The 17,792-nt window shown below is 37.8% G+C and overlaps 2 protein-coding genes across 4 annotated transcripts; one reads left to right on the top strand and one right to left on the bottom strand.

The window, feature by feature from the left end:
- The first annotated feature begins 906 nt into the window (after nt 1-906).
- Nucleotides 907-6,700, top strand: esrrd (estrogen-related receptor delta). Of its 2 annotated transcripts, XM_079466034.1 has the most exons (8): nt 946-1,094; nt 1,469-1,785; nt 3,630-3,746; nt 3,974-4,090; nt 4,296-4,457; nt 4,559-4,828; nt 5,050-5,210; nt 5,404-6,467. In XM_079466034.1, exons 1-8 carry the CDS (start codon nt 1,039-1,041, stop codon nt 5,416-5,418), a joined length of 1,215 nt encoding a protein of 404 aa, XP_079322160.1. In that variant the 5' UTR covers nt 946-1,038; the 3' UTR covers nt 5,419-6,467. The 2 variants fall into 2 exon arrangements, with proteins under 2 accessions (XP_079322159.1, XP_079322160.1); XM_079466033.1 differs by lacking the exon at nt 5,050-5,210 and having other exon boundaries at nt 907-1,094; nt 5,404-6,700.
- Nucleotides 5,928-13,762, bottom strand: shkbp1 (SH3KBP1 binding protein 1). 2 transcript variants are annotated; one of them, XM_079466032.1, is made up of 18 exons: nt 13,544-13,762; nt 13,153-13,206; nt 12,559-12,604; nt 12,382-12,455; nt 12,257-12,315; nt 12,059-12,139; nt 11,796-11,963; nt 11,530-11,620; nt 11,250-11,440; nt 11,003-11,118; nt 10,783-10,870; nt 9,921-10,037; nt 9,654-9,824; nt 9,389-9,544; nt 9,178-9,274; nt 8,907-9,091; nt 8,561-8,687; nt 5,928-8,381 (listed from the first exon to the last, which is right to left on the bottom strand). In XM_079466032.1, the coding sequence occupies exons 1-18, from the start codon at nt 13,588-13,590 to the stop codon at nt 7,781-7,783; spliced, it is 2,469 nt and encodes an 822-aa protein (XP_079322158.1). In that variant the 5' UTR covers nt 13,591-13,762; the 3' UTR covers nt 5,928-7,780. The 2 variants fall into 2 exon arrangements, with proteins under 2 accessions (XP_079322158.1, XP_079322157.1); XM_079466031.1 differs by having other exon boundaries at nt 6,508-8,381; nt 12,257-12,455; nt 13,544-13,736.
- Nucleotides 13,763-17,792: the final 4,030 nt, after the last annotated feature.

The raw sequence follows: 17,792 nt of genomic DNA, 5'->3' as shown, positions 1-17,792 counted from the left end.
AATACAGCATTCATGGATGTGGTTGTTTTGACCACATAAAACGTGGACCCTATGTAGTTAGTTTGTGTAATATTGCATCATACCAGTACCGTTACAGTTCTCATAGTGGGTCACTTCAGTACAAAGAGTTCAGCTGAATATCAGACCTCAGCGCATTTGACTGATCAACAGATTTGTAATAGAACAAGTACACACCCCCTTCAAGTAATCTTCACATCTATACAAAACCTGATATACTGACTAAACATCTTCACTTCTCCACTATACAATAATAATATGCATAATCATCTCCTTTTTCACTATGTTTATCACCCCCATACAATTTTGGTTGTAAAACAACACATTTGATGAAAAAATACAGACATTTAAATAAAACAATGATAAAAAATAGCTGATATAAAACTAATAATCAGTCAATGAATTCCATATGATTGGGCAAGAGAGGTTCTAGTGATGCAGAGTTCCTGTTATTCTAGTAAAGAGAACTCAAAGTAGACACTGTCAACAATGAAGGAAGGCAGCAACAAGGAAACGACAATGATTTCAGTGGAGTGGTTTGTTGGTGTCTCAGCCAACTGCAGATAAGAACTGTCTTTGTATTTATTTACATACAACAAAACACACTGGGGTGTGGCCTTACAATGGAAAGAAAATTACACAAATATATCAATAAAGCATATATACTCAACACAAGATTTTTAAATAGCTCTTCATTAGATTTTCAGTTTTATGATTATCTAATTCCATTCTTGTGTAAATGTAAAGTTGAATCATCTTTTTTGTAACGACTAGCCTTTATCGAGTAATTTGCAGTTGGCCTGCATGCATTGTTGTTTTTGAGGATTTGACTTGTCAGTTATGAGAACTCATCAATAGGGTTTTAATCAGCTTGGCCCCACCCATCTCTCTGCATCAGTTAAATAAACCTCAATCTGTGGAGATGCTGGTTAGTGTGTCAGCTCTTTCCCCTCCCTCTCATCTCTACTGCTTTCTTTACTTTCTCCTTTTTAAAGTTACAGTCTCCTGGTAAATATAGTTATGGATCTGAAAGAGTTTTGCCTGAATGAAAACTTCCATTTTCTTAACCAGCATGAGTAAGTTTCCATTTATTGTTCTTGTTTTGTGCTATATTATTTTATAACAGTGTAAGACTTATATGTTTGGACTTTGTATGTAATTTTAAAATGTTACTTAACATTTACTTTTTAAGTAGCCTAATCCAGTGCTTCTAACAATAGGCCTATGCATGTCCTCAAAAAGTCCAATGTTTTGTTTTTGTTTTGTTTCATCTTCTGCTACCTTACATCAAAAATAATAAGTGGGCTTTTACTGTAGTAATAATTTATGTTTATTAATTATTAGGTGATTCATTAAAAAATATTAACATTATAAAAACTTAAGAGCTTGTCAAATGTATGACTGTAGCTACTTTTAAAAATTCGAAACTTTTTTGTTTGATCTTTCCAAGTCTTCTAGATGCGTCATCAACCGATGATCCTCCGTCCCCCGTGGATCCGCCGGTTAAAGTCAGCCCTCAGAGCACGTCGTTCAGCAGCGCAACGCCGTTCAGTCCCGGCAGTGCCTCGGACAGTAGCGGCTACAGTCTCTTCTCCCAGAGTCATCTGAACCCGGACTCTCCCATCATCCTCAGCGGTGACTACATCCCGTCACTGAACCCCGGGCCCAAACGCTTGTGTCTGGTGTGCGGAGACTTCGCGTCCGGTTATCACTATGGCGTCGCGTCCTGTGAGGCGTGCAAGGCCTTCTTCAAGAGAACCATTCAAGGTAAAGACCGAAACCTTTGTAGAATTGAAGAGTTGCAAAACATTATTGCATTATGTACAGTACAAACGTCACTGTGCATGCACGCTTTTGTGGGCTGAACTCAACTTCCGGTATACATCCACATAGAATAGAGTCCCTGCAGATGATTTCTGTTCACAAGCGAAATAAATAAATAAAAATTATTTTGTTCTTGTTCGTCTACAATTCAGTAGAAGAACCGTTGGCTAAACTTACAAGACCCGTTCAACAAATTGTTTTTTCATAAAATTGATATACAGTCAAATCCAACAAATTGTTTGTTTAATACAATAATTATACAATAAAATACGAATATACATTTATACGAATAAAATTGTAATGATATATAAATAGTTATATTATTAGCCACTAGCCACACAGATAAACAAGCACAGACCGGAAGTTAACTTCGAGCCAGGCGCTTACGTCAGATGAAAGCATCTTTATATTTAATTGTCCACTTTGAAGTACATTATAATATTTGTATGATAATATTCTATATTGCAAACTTTTATATTTTAACACAATAAAGTTCAATGACAATTTGAAATGCTTGTATGGCTCTATTCTACAGCAATATAATAAAAAGATTGAAACAAAACAGATATAAATACATAGACATCAAAAATACATTATATTTAGTTGATGAGAAAGGCAATGAAAGTTTGTTAAGTGTTCGAATGAGTGTGTGAGAGGCTTAAGGTGCTAAATACAATGATCAATATTGCATCAGCTAACTATCTGGCCGAGATTGATTTGTGTGTGAATACTCAGTGTGCTGTTTAAACAACACACATCATAAGCGGGAACAAAAGACTTTGTCAATACATGTGTCTTTTCTGTGAGTTTTGCTTATTCGCAGTCGGCGAGTATTGTACAAAAATAAAGTTATCAGACGATATTAAATTTACATTGTTCAATAATTAAAAATGTATTAAAGATTTTTTTTGTATATTAAAATGACTTCTATATATTTTATGTAATATAATTTAAACAATAATAGTATACATTTTGAATTCGCAATAGGAAATGCTTTGCCATTTTGTCTAAATATATGTAACAGATATAATCCGGCCTTGAAGTCTGAATGATAGACTGTTTATAAACTACATTAAAAGTAATAATTAGGTTACAGGCTGAGAGAACAAATGTATTGGGTTTGGCTTTGGGCAGAGAGGGTCCAGCGGTACGCAGTGTGTTAACATATCAATATATTGAAGTGTTCAATCACATAATGGATGTCTAATCTCACATAGGCTTGTCGAGTGTTGTGTTTGAGAGAAATCCATTGATCAGATTTAACTGTGGGATCTGCTTCTCTCCGCATTAATGGCTGCTGAACAGTGATCGATACTCTGGCCCCTGGGAAAGCACAACATTCGTAATAAAAGTGATTCAACTATGATGCGGTATAAATCAATACATGGACTCTGTCTGGGCTTCTATGGATTTCTGTGTGAAAGCTCAGCTTGTGAAAGACTGAACAAATGGATTTGAAGTTTGATTAAGCAAAAATGGCAGACATGTTTGAACACTCAATATTCTTGTATAATGTTGTGTACAAAGGAAGATTTTTACCCGGTTAAATTTCAGAAAGGAATTCACTGTGTTCTGGAAATGTTTAGCATTTTACAGTTTTAGTTTGTTTGTGTTTTAAGGAAGAGCCATGGCTTATTGACATTGAGTTGTGGTGCTGACATGGTATATATTTGAGTTCAGCTCTCTTCATTATTTCCCATCTCACATCGTACCTGAATAAAATGATCAAAAAGGAAATTGGTTTTAAATGTATACATTGTAAGTAGCTTTGACTGTTGATGTTTCAGGAAACATTGAGTACAGCTGTCCTGTGGTGAATGACTGTGAGATCACTAAGAGACGACGGAAGTCATGCCAGGCGTGTCGATTTCAGAAGTGCCTGCGCGCCGGCATGATGAGAGAGGGTGAGTCCAACTTTTTGTTCATCTACAAATACTGTTTTTTTGTGCATTTTTCTCAATCCAAAAAGTTTTAATAAAATGGCTGATTTTCAATGTTTTGAACCAAACATGTAATCATTCTCAAATGCTTAAGGAACTAGTAAAACTGTGATGATAAGAATTGTGAACATAAGTAGAAGTTTTATCTCTTGGTCTTAAAAACACACGCTAAGTTCATCTGACCTGTTCAGGTGTGCGCATGGACCGTGTAAGAGGCGGCAGACAGAAATACAAGCGCAGGCTGGATTCAGGCACCTCTGTCTTCACCAGAACACAGAACCCTTACACACATCCAGGCAAAACAATCCGTAAGTCTCAGAAATATATTTTGCTGTTAACATATTTTGATCTTGATACTAAGTTTCCAATATATAAGAAAGGAAAGGATTATATATGGTTGAGGATTTAAAGTGCTTATGGATTTAACATCATAATCAATAAGTCTCTATAAGCTCTCCAGCCTGTACATTGTCAGATTTTTTTAGAAACAACTAAACAGCTTTTCCTTTTCAGGCAACAAAGTCATCTCTCAGCTCCTTGTTTCTGAACCAGCCACCCTGCGAGCTGCTCCTGACCCCTCGACCCCCGACAGTGACCTTAAAACACTGCTGACCTTATGTGACCTTTTAAACAGAGAACTACTGGTCATGATTGGCTGGGCAAAGCACATACCAGGTAAACAGCTTAAAACTGAAAAAAAACAAATTTAATGAAAACAGTTAACTTAATCCGTAGGACGAAGTTTTGGAATATTGATACGACATAATGTCATCCAGGGTTCTCCGGTCTTTCATTGGTGGATCAGATGGCCCTGCTTCAGAGTGGCTGGATGGAGACACTGGTGCTGAATGTGGTGTGGAGGTCTCAGGGTTTGACTGATGAACTTCAGTTCACAGAGGACATGCGACTGAACGAGAGTCAGTGCAGCGCCGCGGGACTGCATGATCTCTACACAGCACTGCGACATCTCGCCTCCAAATACCAACAGATGGGCTTGAACCAGGAGGAGATGGTCACTCTCAAAGCCATGTCTCTGGCCAATTCAGGTGTGTTTACGTACACATTCCAACATTTAAAGTAATAATAAATATGAATGAACGACGACATTAAAATCTGGAGCAACATATATCAGGAGACTGTTTTTCGTCCTTGGACACCTACTTATTCAGTACTATTATTTTCTACATTTTTTAAGAATAGTACTCCAAATCCATATGGTGTTTATAGATCGCTTCCTCTTAGTTTTCATTTTTTGTTCTCATTTTAGTCACAGACAAATTGACCAAGACAAAAACAATCAATATGTGTACAGCAGTCCAGCGCACAGATCAATACATCCGTCTAATGCTGGCTCTCAAACAAACCATCAGCCTTGTCTCCCAGCTTACATCTAACCACAGGGCATTTTGGAGACAGACAACACTGAGGGTACTATTGTTTTAACTCCTGACACATACAGTAGATGTCCTTGGCCCATTAAGCGTCAATGGTTTGACAAAAAGGGTGAACAATAAAAGCCAACATGACTTAAAGTAAACACAAAAGAGGGTTTAACACTCAATCGGTCGCTAACCCAATCAGCCAACAGCTCCGTTTGACCTTGACAATCATTTCTATTCAGATGCAGAGAACGTAGAGGGCGCAGATGCCGTGCAGAGTTTCCAGGATGCTCTCCACGAAGCCCTCCAGGACTATGAGAGCAGTCAGAGACCCTCCGAGCCTCATCGTGCTGGGAGATTGCTCATGACCCTGCCGCTGTTACGGCAGACTGCTCACAGAGCCGTCCGCTGCTTCTGTCGGCTACACACTGAGGGCCACGTACCAATGCACAAACTCTTTCTGGAGATGCTGGATGCCAAGATCTAGACAAGTTCGGTCTAGATGCCAATGAAGGTGTATTGAAAGAAAACCTAGCGATGACATTATAGGGCAGCTGAACTTGGGAATGGGAATGAGAGGAAGGTTGATGTATTTCTTCCCTTGGTCTTTGGTGACTTGTTGAAGGATGAACTCTTTTCAGACATTCATTAGTAAGTGGCTCTTTGGAGAGCTCAGGCAGCTAAACTGCACTTGGAGATGCGAGGTAAAAGGCATAGTTAATCAGAAATGAAACTTCTGTCATTGTTTTTTAGTTGTTTATTTTTTGATGAGCACACCAAGGATTTTAAATTATATTTTAGATAAATGAAAGGGAATGATGATTAACAAAAAGTTGAACGATAGTGACTGACACAGTAAGTCATCGTTCACAGATATTCAGTGGTTATCCCCATGCTTGTCTAAAAAATTATATTATTTCTGGGTTGAAATAACCTGAGAAGGAATAAATGTTAGAAGTTTTTTTTCAGGAACTATTGCTTTACCACGCTCAATGAAGCATAATCTTGAAGAGATTATCATTTGATACTGTGTTGATAATAGAGTAGATGTAATTATTGTATTTTCTAGTGTTTTACATGATATTTCAATAATCTTTGTATCCTTTTAGAATTTTGTCAATCTAGATTTGGGAATTTGGTTACTTATGCAACACTGCTGCAGCGATAAATGTCATAAAATATCAGTAATACATGTCTAGTATATTCTCATGCTATGGAGCAATACGCCTTTTTATTTATTGTCTAATTTATTAAATCCTATCCATCCACAGCTATTTATATGAGAATAAACTATTTTTTTATTTTTAAAGAGTACTTTTTCTATAGCATTTCGAGCAAACCAATTTAGAAAAAAAAGATTTTTATTGTGTTGTGAAAATTTTTTTTATCAACTGACTCTTAATCTTAAATACTTCCTTTTTTCAACAACATTATTAACAATTGCATATAAACCAATATTCCAATAGCTGGCATCCACATTTGTATTAGACGGAAAGCAAGTTAATTTAAGCTTGTAATAAAAAATTATTATATGAACAGAAGCACAAAGTTAAGACATCCTAGTATTAGATAAATAGTGTGTGCATTGTTTAACATATTATTTACAAACTCTACAATCCTTATGAAGCATTGATGTTTTTAATACAGTAACAGCCCGTGTTTACCCTTTTAGGCACACCAGCAGAACTGCTGCCTGCATTTACCCACAACAACCCACTCCTATTTGGTTTAATGTAAACTGCCAACTGATGTCTATAGACTACATGCAGATATTTTGGTGAATGTTGGATGATTCTACATATACAATTTCCAGTGTTTTCTATAACAAGAGTAAGCAGTACAGAGTGAATATGAGGTCCCAGAGTCCATCAAACTCATCTTTATCACTGTTAAACAGTAAACTCCACTTATTTGTTTTTAAATACACATTTTAATTTAGTTTAACACATTATTGCATATAGCAGTAATGCCATATGATAGCAAAGGCTGACTCATTAGCTAATATTTGGTCTGTTAATGACAGACTAAAGGAGTAGTTGTGCTCATTAACTTTACATAGTAATTTTTATTCCTACTATGAAAAGTCAATGGGCAAATGTTTGTAGATGAACTACTACTTTAAGGTAAACAATCTACCAAATTTTTAGCCTGACACCTGAAATAAGAATTCGTTTAAATTCTGCAATAGTATACCTTTCTTATAATAGAAACCATGATATTTAGCCATATATAACAGTTTTTAGATATATTTAGTTTTTTTGTTCATGCAGTTACATTAGCCGGTGCACAAACAACCAGTGTGATGTATGAAATACCAAAGCCTCACCATGTTGAAGCTATACCATTATTGTATGGTGTGACTAAACAAATAAGCCTTCACTTTAATACAGTTACAGTGTGTTAGTTAATGTACATAATGCAAATATTTCTTTCATGTACATAATGCAAAACATTTCTTTCAATGTCTTTCTCCATCTTTTTTTTTTTTGAGTCTCAAGGATGTTGCTTTATCATTTACATACTCTTTTAAAGACTTCACATTCAATATTATAAGGCACCTGCATTTCCGACAACACGGTCTGTTTGACAACTTGAAGACATTCTTCAGGTTAAAAGTCCTCAAAAGCTAGTTTCATTCATATGGGGTTTAGGGCTGGTGGAAGGTGGAGAGGTGGAGCTTTCATGGCCAATCGAATTCTCACTGGGTGGTGTCTCACTGGTTGGAGAGGTGAGAGGTCGTCTTGGAGACACCGGTGTTTCTGATCTCGCTGGACTGACAGGAGAGGGGGTGGGGCTTGGGGTGACAGGTGAAGGTCTTCTCTTTGAACATGCTGCTGGTGTCTGCAGGGCAGAGAATGGTGACTGCATCCTGAGGCCAAGCCGTGCTTCGAGCTCACTGCACACAGCTAAACTCCGCCTCCCCGCGTCCAGGCTGCTCATATCTGAGCACTTGGCTCTTTCCTGACATCGCTCTACAAAGCTTCCTCTTCGGATAGCTCCAAGGCCGTCACGGTCAAGCGGGGCTCGGCTCGGATGGGGGCTGTTGCCGCTGCTGGAGGTACTGGCGAGGGAGGATTGGCTAAGGCCGAGTTGGGGCGGGAGTTCACGAGGTTTGCTGAGGGGTAATATTGGTGCGTGGCGAGGGAGACTACCGTTCAGAGGAACAGGACCGCGAAAAGCAGCACCTGCTCGACCGATCTCACTTAACTGGGACTGAAGACTGGAAGAGAGAAGAGACAGTCTAAATAAGCATGCAGTGCCAACTACTGGTGATGGAGAGGAATTTCAAGGATCAGAATAAAATGTATTTTTAAGCTTTATTTATTTTTGGATGTTCTGTCTTTTTAACGCCTCATTTGTATTTTTTTACAATACAAGAAGCAGGGAAGGTGTGCATACCTGCAGGTTGAGTTGCGAGAGGAGTGTGTGAGAGAGACGGCAGGACTCATGTCTGGGGTTCGAGTCAGTGCAAGATCACATTGGTCTAAAAGTTCCAACAGTTCCTCTTCAGTTGGACCACCAAGAGCTTTTACAATAAGCAACAGAGATCAATACAAAGCAAAAAAGAATAATAAAAATACGGTACTGGATTTCATGTAGATAAACTCGCTTTGCGCTCTATAGGTTTGAGTCATAATAATACGTAAAACTTGAAATCACTGTATGTCACTTTAAAAAGCAAAAAATTATTTAATTCAAGATACCCATATTTATTTATATGCTCTTTGTCTTCTTCTGCACTTACCTTTGATGTCAACTTTTCCTGCGATCTCCATTGCCGTCGTCAGGTCCCACATCTGGATGCTGCCATTGCTATGACCACTGAAGAGGTAACGGCGCGGCCTGGAACCAATGCGGCTGGATCCCTCGCATTCATGAACCACGAATGAGGTGATGGATGTCCCATCCACAGAGCGCACCTCACACACCCTTCAGAAAGAGATAATGTGTAAAGCGCATGTGCTCAAATGTATGTGTAGCATTTATACACATATAGATGGATCTGTTTAATGGACCTTTTCCCATTGGATGAGAGCCTCACGTAAAGTTTATCAGTGTCAGGAACCACACGCTGGATAAACACCTGCTGTTCATCTCTCTCACCATACGGACCTGAGTACACAATAAACAATCAACACGTTTTGTCCCAAGGACCATCAGTAAAGTGCAGACGGGTTTATTCTTCATCCTGCAATAAACAAACTTGTTTAGCTTTTTTCATTTTACCGATTTCTGTGCCTGCAGAACAGCCACCATGGCCATCGATATCATCCAATGAGAGGATCTTAAAGGAAGTCAGGGGGGTGGAGCCTGGCTGGGTGGATATCATGCCTCTAAAACGTGTCACCGTCCAAGTACGGACATGATTGTTGTCAGCACAAACTGCAAAAAGGAAAATGGGAATTTAAGTGTGCCATTTCATTAATTCTATATCTCTATAGACGCTATAATCTTCACATATGTGAATATGCAAGTTTGTATAGATGCTTACCCGAGATGAGATGTTTCTCAGACAGCATGATCTTTGTAACAGGGCTGCGGTGTACAGAGAAGGTTTGGAAGAGTTGTGGACCAGATCCCACAGTCTCCGGATGCTGCACAATAACACGCACAGTGCCTGAACTGGTACCATACGCGATCTCGATCCAGTTCCCACTGTCACCTAACAAACACAAAAGCATTGGTGTGAGTGGTCATACATGTGGTATTACAGAAGGTCTGTCTGAATGTGTTAGATTGCGTAAGACTGGCAAATTACTTGTTTTAGGTGTGAGGTAGACGCTCAGAGCAGTGATGGCATCTTCACTGGGGTCTCGATACAGTTCAGTGACTAACAAATCATTGTCCTTCATTCGCAGTGGAAACTTTTGGACATCTAAATGACATAGACACACATTCATGATGAATACCCAAAACAACTTCAACATTGATAAACAAATAGTAAAGGGAGCTTAATCTGACATCACATATACCTTTAATACATATATTAATTAAAAATTAAGAGACCATTTAAAAACAAAACAGTTTTTCTGAATTTACTATTTATAGATATGTGTGCAGTTAAAATGATAATTTTTGTTTCATTCTATGAACTGCTAACAATATTTCTACCAAGTTTCAAATAAAGATGTTGTTTTTATTTGAATTTATTTTCAGAAAATCAAAGCTGGAGAAACAATGCTCTGAAAAAGATGCTCAAATACTGCAGAGAAAACTAGTTCATATTTGTATATACTTAAAACATGTACAATATTACTGTTGTATTTCTTATAAGGAAAAGTTCAAGAATATTTTTTGATCTAATAACCTCGATTCTTATCATAGTTTTCATGTGTCTTGTCATGCTGTCAGTTTTTCACATGGCTGTTGGATGATTTTATTTCACTCCTGAGGTTATTATATAATCCTGCATTACATTAATGCTTAATAAAATTACATAAGGAATTTATATTTCATACACAACGTGGTCCAGTTTATTTAATCTAGTGGATCAAATGAACTACAAAATACAAATGAAGTTGTCGACACATTTATTTATTTCTCTTTGTGAATTTGAATACAATTGAAAAAACATTGTTCAAAACCTCCACACTGTGTAACGCTTGAGTTATGACACTCACCGATGTAGTAAATAGATCCGTTATTACAGCCCAATATGAGGAAAGATCCAGCTGTGTCGTAACTGTTGATGGGAACCACATCTTGATTCTGCATAGAGACAGGTAGACACATTAAGAAAAAAAAACGTCTGCTCATATCATTACAAAATCAGACGCTTCATCAGTACACAAACAAATGCAGGAAATGGGAAACACAATGCAACAGTCGGCCTGAAATTACCTGCCAGTGTTTAGTAACAGCGTTCCACACTCCCACTTTACCCGTGTGGCTGGTGGCAATGAGCTGATTTCCTACAAAGAATAAAGCCTCCACAGGCACGTTCAGACTGAACACACCTGCAGACCAGAACAAACACGCTCAGTTAATGTGAATCAAGATTATTGAAAGACAAGAGTACGTTTTTTGTTCCCATGTTTGTTTGTTTACATAGCTCATATCACAATCTAGAACATTATGAAATTCTTACCGATTTCATTGCCATTTCCATCAGGACAGATAGCCCATAAGATTATCTCTGTGCCCGATGCCACGGCAACCATCTTGTCATTGTCCCCAAGTGAACCACCCATGACTTTAGCATTAAGAGCAACTCTGTCAATCACCCAGTCTAGCCGTGGGCTCGTAAAGACTTGCTGCCAGCCAGTAGACTCCTTAACCCTAAATAAAGAACAATAGTTTCACATTGTGAGAATGTGCTGTGTATAAATCCAAAACATAACCATTAGTCAGTTCAAGAGAATCTCTACCTGTAACAGACAACAAACTGGGCGTAACCCACAGCAATCCAGTTATGATGACCGCATATAATTCTGACCATGCCTGGGTCAGACACCGGACCTGAGAACAGAAATCACACGATAAAATAAATAATTTAAAGTAGATGTTTTGAAATGTAGGAATAAAGTTAAACATTGATTGAGAGAAAAAAAACTGTACTAAAGGAAAATAATATAACTGAGCAAAGTAACAAATAAAATAACATAAGGGTAGAAAACTGGAGCAGAATCTAGACCTGGCACTCGCTCCTCCACAACAGCTCTGCCCAGTATGCCAGCATTGCCCAGGTTAGGTGGCATAGTGTTGCTTCTCCTCACGGGTGCTCTCTCCACCGGCCCTGAACGCCCACCCATGAACTGCGGTCCTGCCACACTGTGTCTGTTTCTGCGCTTCACTGGGTATACTGTAAAAAACAAACACAGATAAAGAATTATAACTACAGCTTCTTTATGCAACCAGAGCTGTATTTTCATAGGCTATATGTCCGGTGATGCTCACCTGGTGGTGGCAGGTAGCCATTGAACAGGACGTTCCCACAGGAGGAGCGATCCAACTCATCACACAACTGCAGTTTTCGCACTGGAGATACAGAGATGTGGTGAGAGACCAGACATGCAGATGAAATATTATTATTATTAAAAGTATGAAAAATGTTTCTTCCATATAAGCAATGGGAAACCCCATTCCTGGCTTTACCTAGTGGAGTGATTCCATAGAACTCTGCCTCGTGCATGAGTAGATGAACATCTATGGACCTGCAATAAAAACAAAATGTTATCCAATTACTTTCAATATATTCTTTCAGCAACCTGGGATCGTACCTGGGGTGGAGCTCTTTTGTGCGCAGAAAGTTCAGAATCGTTGCAAATAGAGATGGATCTCTGTCTACGAAAATCTGGAAGAGAAAAATTATAAAATCATAACTGAGCAGCATTTTTAAAGTGTTTATAGTGTTTTATAGGTTGAACATTCATTCAAAGTAAAAAAGAAAATCTTACTGCTCCGGTCTCATCTTTTAATGTCGATATCCGGCCACTTAATAAACTACACAAAGAAAAAACACTTAGAATTAGGTCTTCCATAAGATTTATTTATAAGATTAATTATTAGATTTATAGATAGACCTTTAGGCAAACACACTTTTCTAATCTGCAATGTTTCTGATCTGATATTAATAATCTAATATTGTGTCTGTCAAGACAATGTACAGTATAAACAAAAGTTAACTAATCAACAACCAATTGAAAAACTGAAAGTAATAATTCATCTTCAAAACGAAAATTCTGTCATTATTTACACCCCCCTTGTCATTTAGTCTTGTCACCGGAATGACTTTCTCTTCTGCAGAACATAAAAAGATATTTTGAAGAATGTCTGTAACACAAAAATGGTTGATCGCCATTGACTTGCTTTAGTTGTGTGTCCATACATTAGAAGTCAATGTGTTCCAAAATGTTAAAAAATGTCCTCTATTGTGTTTTGAAGAAGAAAGTAAACCACACAGGTTTAAGATGACAACAGGGTGAGTAAATAATGACCGAATTGAATCGAATTACTTGAACGGACTAGTTTTCACTTAAAGAATTACAAACCTTGAGAAAAATGAGTCAGGAACCCATGTCAGGGTCTGTCTGGAGGTACTGAATCTGTTCCAAAACACACACAAAATCTAGGTGTCACATCTACTTGTACAAACAGATTCGAGCACTTTAAAATTACAGTTGCGCATTTATAACATTTAAACTTCACATCTTTAGTGCATATTAAGTTCACCTCAGGCCTTACAGCTGCTTGTATAGGAATGCAGATGTTTATAAAAATGCCAGGTAATAGTTACAATAGGTTCAACAAGAGTAATCGCGGATAGATTAAGCCGTTTATTTTCATAAAGACTACACACATACTTAACCAAGTGACATCCTGACATTTTATATTATCAAATATCTAATTTTAACAGGATATGCAGCTCATTTAATAACCAACCTTTTGCCCCCGACGTTTAGATGAATGATGTCTCCAATCCTCGCCATGATGATCCCTTTTATCGACAAACATTCATTTCGAACAGAGTTTATACAAACTACATGATGAAAAAGAAAACGAGTTTACGTTACTGGCCGTAACCAAACAGCGGAAGAACAGACGATTTAGAGAAATTGTCTTGCGGAAGTGGAACATTGCATTTCAAATTAAAAGTATCTTAGAAACCCTTTGGGTGTTTTTTTTAAAAATGTTACAAAAATCGAACCATTTATTGGATCATTTTAGATAGGATGTAACTATGAAAAATGCGATTTTCTACACATTGCTCATAATTATTCATTCCCTTTTAAAACATATTTTTGCCGACATAATAGCTCGGTCTTCACCTATAATGCTTGATAAGCTTGGAGAACACCTGAAAAGAGACTTGAGACAATTCCTTTAAGTTGGTCCGTCTCCTCTTCAGTTCTCTTGACTCATTTTCTGGGATGGCTATGGCAGAAGCTTCGTTTTTTTGATCAGTGACCGTTTTTATTTTTATTTTGATATTTATTATTAGATCATTGTCCTTTTGACAGAGCCGAACTAAGCCCATTATGTGACTCCTAGCATGGACAGTCAGGTTTTGATTTATCATCTGATGAAATTTGCTAGTATCCATGAAGCCATCTGTCTGAACAAGACATCCAGGATCTTCAGAAGTAAATTAGGCCCAAAACATTAAAGATACAGCAGTATATTTCATTTTACACATGTGTTTTTTAACCCTGTGTGCAGAAAACCAATTTTTCTTGTGTGTTTGAGTTAATTTTTAAATCGTGTTGTATGTTTATTTTAATAAATAAACAATTCGTTAAACGGGTCCTTTAACTGTCGCATTTAAAGATACCGGTTGGGACAGACATCTAGCGGTTGAGTTTGGTATTGCAGTCTAAACATGATATATTGTTGCCATATGTCTACTGTGGGCACATTTGTCAGCAGAATGAATCAGTGTCCTTTATTTTAAAAACAACAGTCAACCTGATGGGTCCAACATACACGGTTTTGTATAATCCAAATATCAGTTCCTGTCAGACACATAAAAAGGTAAAAATAAAGGACTAGATCCAAAAGGAATATTTGCTTTAACAGAAATTTAAACAATGGCTGCACATACATGAATGATATCATATACAACAGAGATTCACAGAGCTCACAAATGGTTAAAAAATGTAAACACCACATCCAAGACATGAAAAATTAAGCAAAACAATCTTTGCAATCATTTAAAAATAACATTTGTGGCAGCCTATAATACAGCTTTATTATTGATCTATAAATTTAAGTTTAAAATACTGTAATGTCAACTTTACTTACGGTGAATGACAACGGATTCTTTACCGGACAATCACAGTCAAGTGCAGTCATGCGCATGACTGACTGCAAATGACAAGAAACAACGAGAAGAATTTATTATTTACAAATTATTTGTGTTAACACATTAAATGAATGTGAATAGGTGGTTTCGGAGAGGCTAACAATATAGGAAGCTAGCATTGAGCACAGGATCCCACCTGCCCATCAGCGCAGTCTTTAAAGCCACGCCTCTTCCAAAACACAAGATCTCCATGATGACGGAAGATAACCTGCGTGAGCAGCAGTATGCAAATACATAGTTTGACAATTGAGAACCTATCATTGCATTCTGACCGGATGAACATTTTATGGTTCTGCACCTTCCTCTGTGGATACATGTTTATATACAGTATGTTAGCGATTGCTATGAAGTTGTAAAGAGTCTTTCAACCAGCAAATCAAAAAATGTTTCAGGAAAGGGATCGCCTACCCTGCCTTTAATACAGTGTTTCTCAAAGTGTGGGGCGGGCCCCATTGGTTGGGAATATAGACAGGACAAGTGGGGCGCGACAAAGGTGTGGACATTTTGTCATTTTTGTGCCTGTCTCTATTAATTACTTTATTATTGACCATATACTCAAAACAATAACATTATATTGCAAGAATGGTTTTAAGTAAGGCTTACATTTATTTGCAATCTGATGTTTTATGTCAGAGGTTTGTGACAAGGAATGTAAAGAAAAATGGAGATTCGTCACCAGCAGAGAAAACAAAGACAGGACAGGTACCGAAGTTTATTAATATTTTATTTTTGGCAATTGGGGACAGGTGGGGCTCGGACCCCTATCCTACCTCCAAAGTGGGGAATGGCTTAAAAAGTTTGAGAAACACTGCTTTAATTGTATTAATTAACACAATGTTGACAGTCTTAATACGAATTGAAATGAAAAACTGACGTGAACTGCTTCAGAAATGTGAAATGTGTGAAAACCGTGACAATGACTAGGTTTACATCATGCACCTTCATAATGTGATTAAAATAGGATTTTGGCAATATTGCGATTACATTACTTCAGTCTGATGTTTAACCTTCAACATTTTGCTGTCAGAGGCCTCTGCTCCTCATTTTCACACAGAAACAGCGTGAATGCATTGACAGCATACACAACCATTACCATCATATTTCTATATTCATAACAGCACCGATCTAACCATAAAATACATCCACATAACGGTGTGTTATATTTGATGCAAATATATAAAAACGATGGCCAGTAACACACACCTACTGTATCTGAGATCATTGTTTGTGTGGTGTATTAAGACTATCAGACTACTAAAACTCCCATGTAAATGGGAGCAAAGAGGTGTTCTCATGTTGTGTAAACATGTTACTGCGATTAAGTCCTTACTCGATTGAGATAATCGTATTATTGGTGCACATTGTCATTGTTAAGGAGTACATATGATTGCATGAAAATATCCTGTATCTGTATCTTGCAAGCATCCATTCACCACCTGACTCGCTGCAGACTCTCATTACCTTCTGTTGACGAAGGCATCATCTGTTGTCATCATGAGGTTGAGCATTCAATCCAACCGGACCTGGCGCTATCAGACTCACATGTCAGCAGACTGACAAAAGAAAACAAGACAAAACCTATTAGGGTAGAGGCTGCTTATCTTATACAAAAGTGACACAATAGGACAAATGTTCAGGCCGACTAATGCAGCAAGATATAATATGCAGATATATTATGTAAAAAGTGTCACTAAAATCCAGACAAGATGATTGTTTGTCACTTTGAGAAGTCCTGTCTCCGTGCTGTAGTTTGGCCAAACTTCTGATGAAGGTGTGGATACCATTTACCTAAAAAATTTAAAGTATGGTGGAAACTACTATGGGATTCTCAATAGTCAATGATTTTAAACTGTTTAATAGGCATTTGTGAATAGCGTTTAAGATTTCAGCTTTTTTCGGTGCATTTTATTTCTCTGTGAATTAGCGCATAGTCATAAACAACGACAAACCACTAAAATGGACCTGCCTGTCCGTAAGGGCCAATCTCATTTCTACCCATTTTCCTTTCCTCTACTTCTCTGTTTAGGGCGTTCACGTGAAGGAGTAGGGGTGTCTTGTTTTCTCTTTTAGTTGGTGTAGTGGGAAGGACCACACATAAGGTCATGTCATTTAAAGAAACTCTTGCAAAAACAAAAGCTTGCCAACGTAATGCATTATTGAATTTTTCTTATGTTGCGGTACAGTAAAGTTGCTGTAACAAGGTGTTTTCCCTGGTAGTCCACCTCCGGAACGGTTCCCCTGGTCGGAGCAGAAACCTGGGATCGGGGATCTGCCATCCATTCCGGAACACAATCAAACAGGGATGCGCTCAAAAATGAACGGAGGTGGAGACCAGAGGGGTGTGTGGTGTGCTGCTTTTGGCGAAAAGGTACAGGGACCCTTGTTGTAGTTTCTCCCACGGAACTGATGTGACTACAGCTGACGGTGGAACAGGATTAAATAATTGTAAAACAACTAAATGAGTTTCGGTTTCCCTTGATGATGTTTCCTGTTATTTAAGCCCCATGTTCACCTTGTAACATTGTCCGTAGTGGCTGTTAGTTTCTTTTATCTCCTGTGCCTTTTCTTATTAAATTACTACATTTGATGGTGCTCCATTATGTGCACGAATATCCACAGCTACATATTGCTACGGATTACAAACTGTTAGTTTTGAACAGTTGTTATCTGGGAATTATGGACCACAGAATGTGCCGACCGACCAATCAGAATCAAGTATTCCAGAGCGCAGTGTTATTAAATGTAGAAAATCCTGTGTTCCCCAGTTTCTATACGGGTGTTCATTTGTGTTTATTCTATATTATACAATGCCTTAAGTAATAATATTCG

The sequence above is a fragment of the Barbatula barbatula genome, assembly GCF_947034865.1.
Source record: "Barbatula barbatula genome assembly, chromosome: 10".
NCBI lineage: Eukaryota > Metazoa > Chordata > Actinopteri > Cypriniformes > Nemacheilidae > Barbatula > Barbatula barbatula.
Note: the sequence above shows the minus strand (reverse complement) of the source record. Positions and strands in the feature narration are given on the sequence as shown.

Bases quoted from the DNA above. Each gene is read 5' to 3' on its own strand.
- esrrd (XM_079466033.1), top strand. From the start codon at position 1,039: ATGGATCTGAAAGAGTTTTGCCTGAATGAAAACTTCCATTTTCTTAAC. The intron at 1,786-3,629 runs GTAAAGACCGAA...TTGATGTTTCAG, and splicing joins CTTCAAGAGAACCATTCAAG to GAAACATTGAGTACAGCTGT. The intron at 4,458-4,558 runs GTAAACAGCTTA...AATGTCATCCAG, and splicing joins CTGGGCAAAGCACATACCAG to GGTTCTCCGGTCTTTCATTG.
- shkbp1 (XM_079466031.1), bottom strand. From the start codon at position 13,590: ATGGCGAGGATTGGAGACATCATTCATCTAAACGTCGGGGGCAAAAG. The intron at 12,605-13,152 runs GTTTGTAATTCT...TTCTTTGTGTAG, and splicing joins CCTGACTCATTTTTCTCAAG to TTTATTAAGTGGCCGGATAT. The intron at 8,382-8,560 runs GTATGCACACCT...TCTCTCTTCCAG, and splicing joins TCTCGCAACTCAACCTGCAG to TCTTCAGTCCCAGTTAAGTG.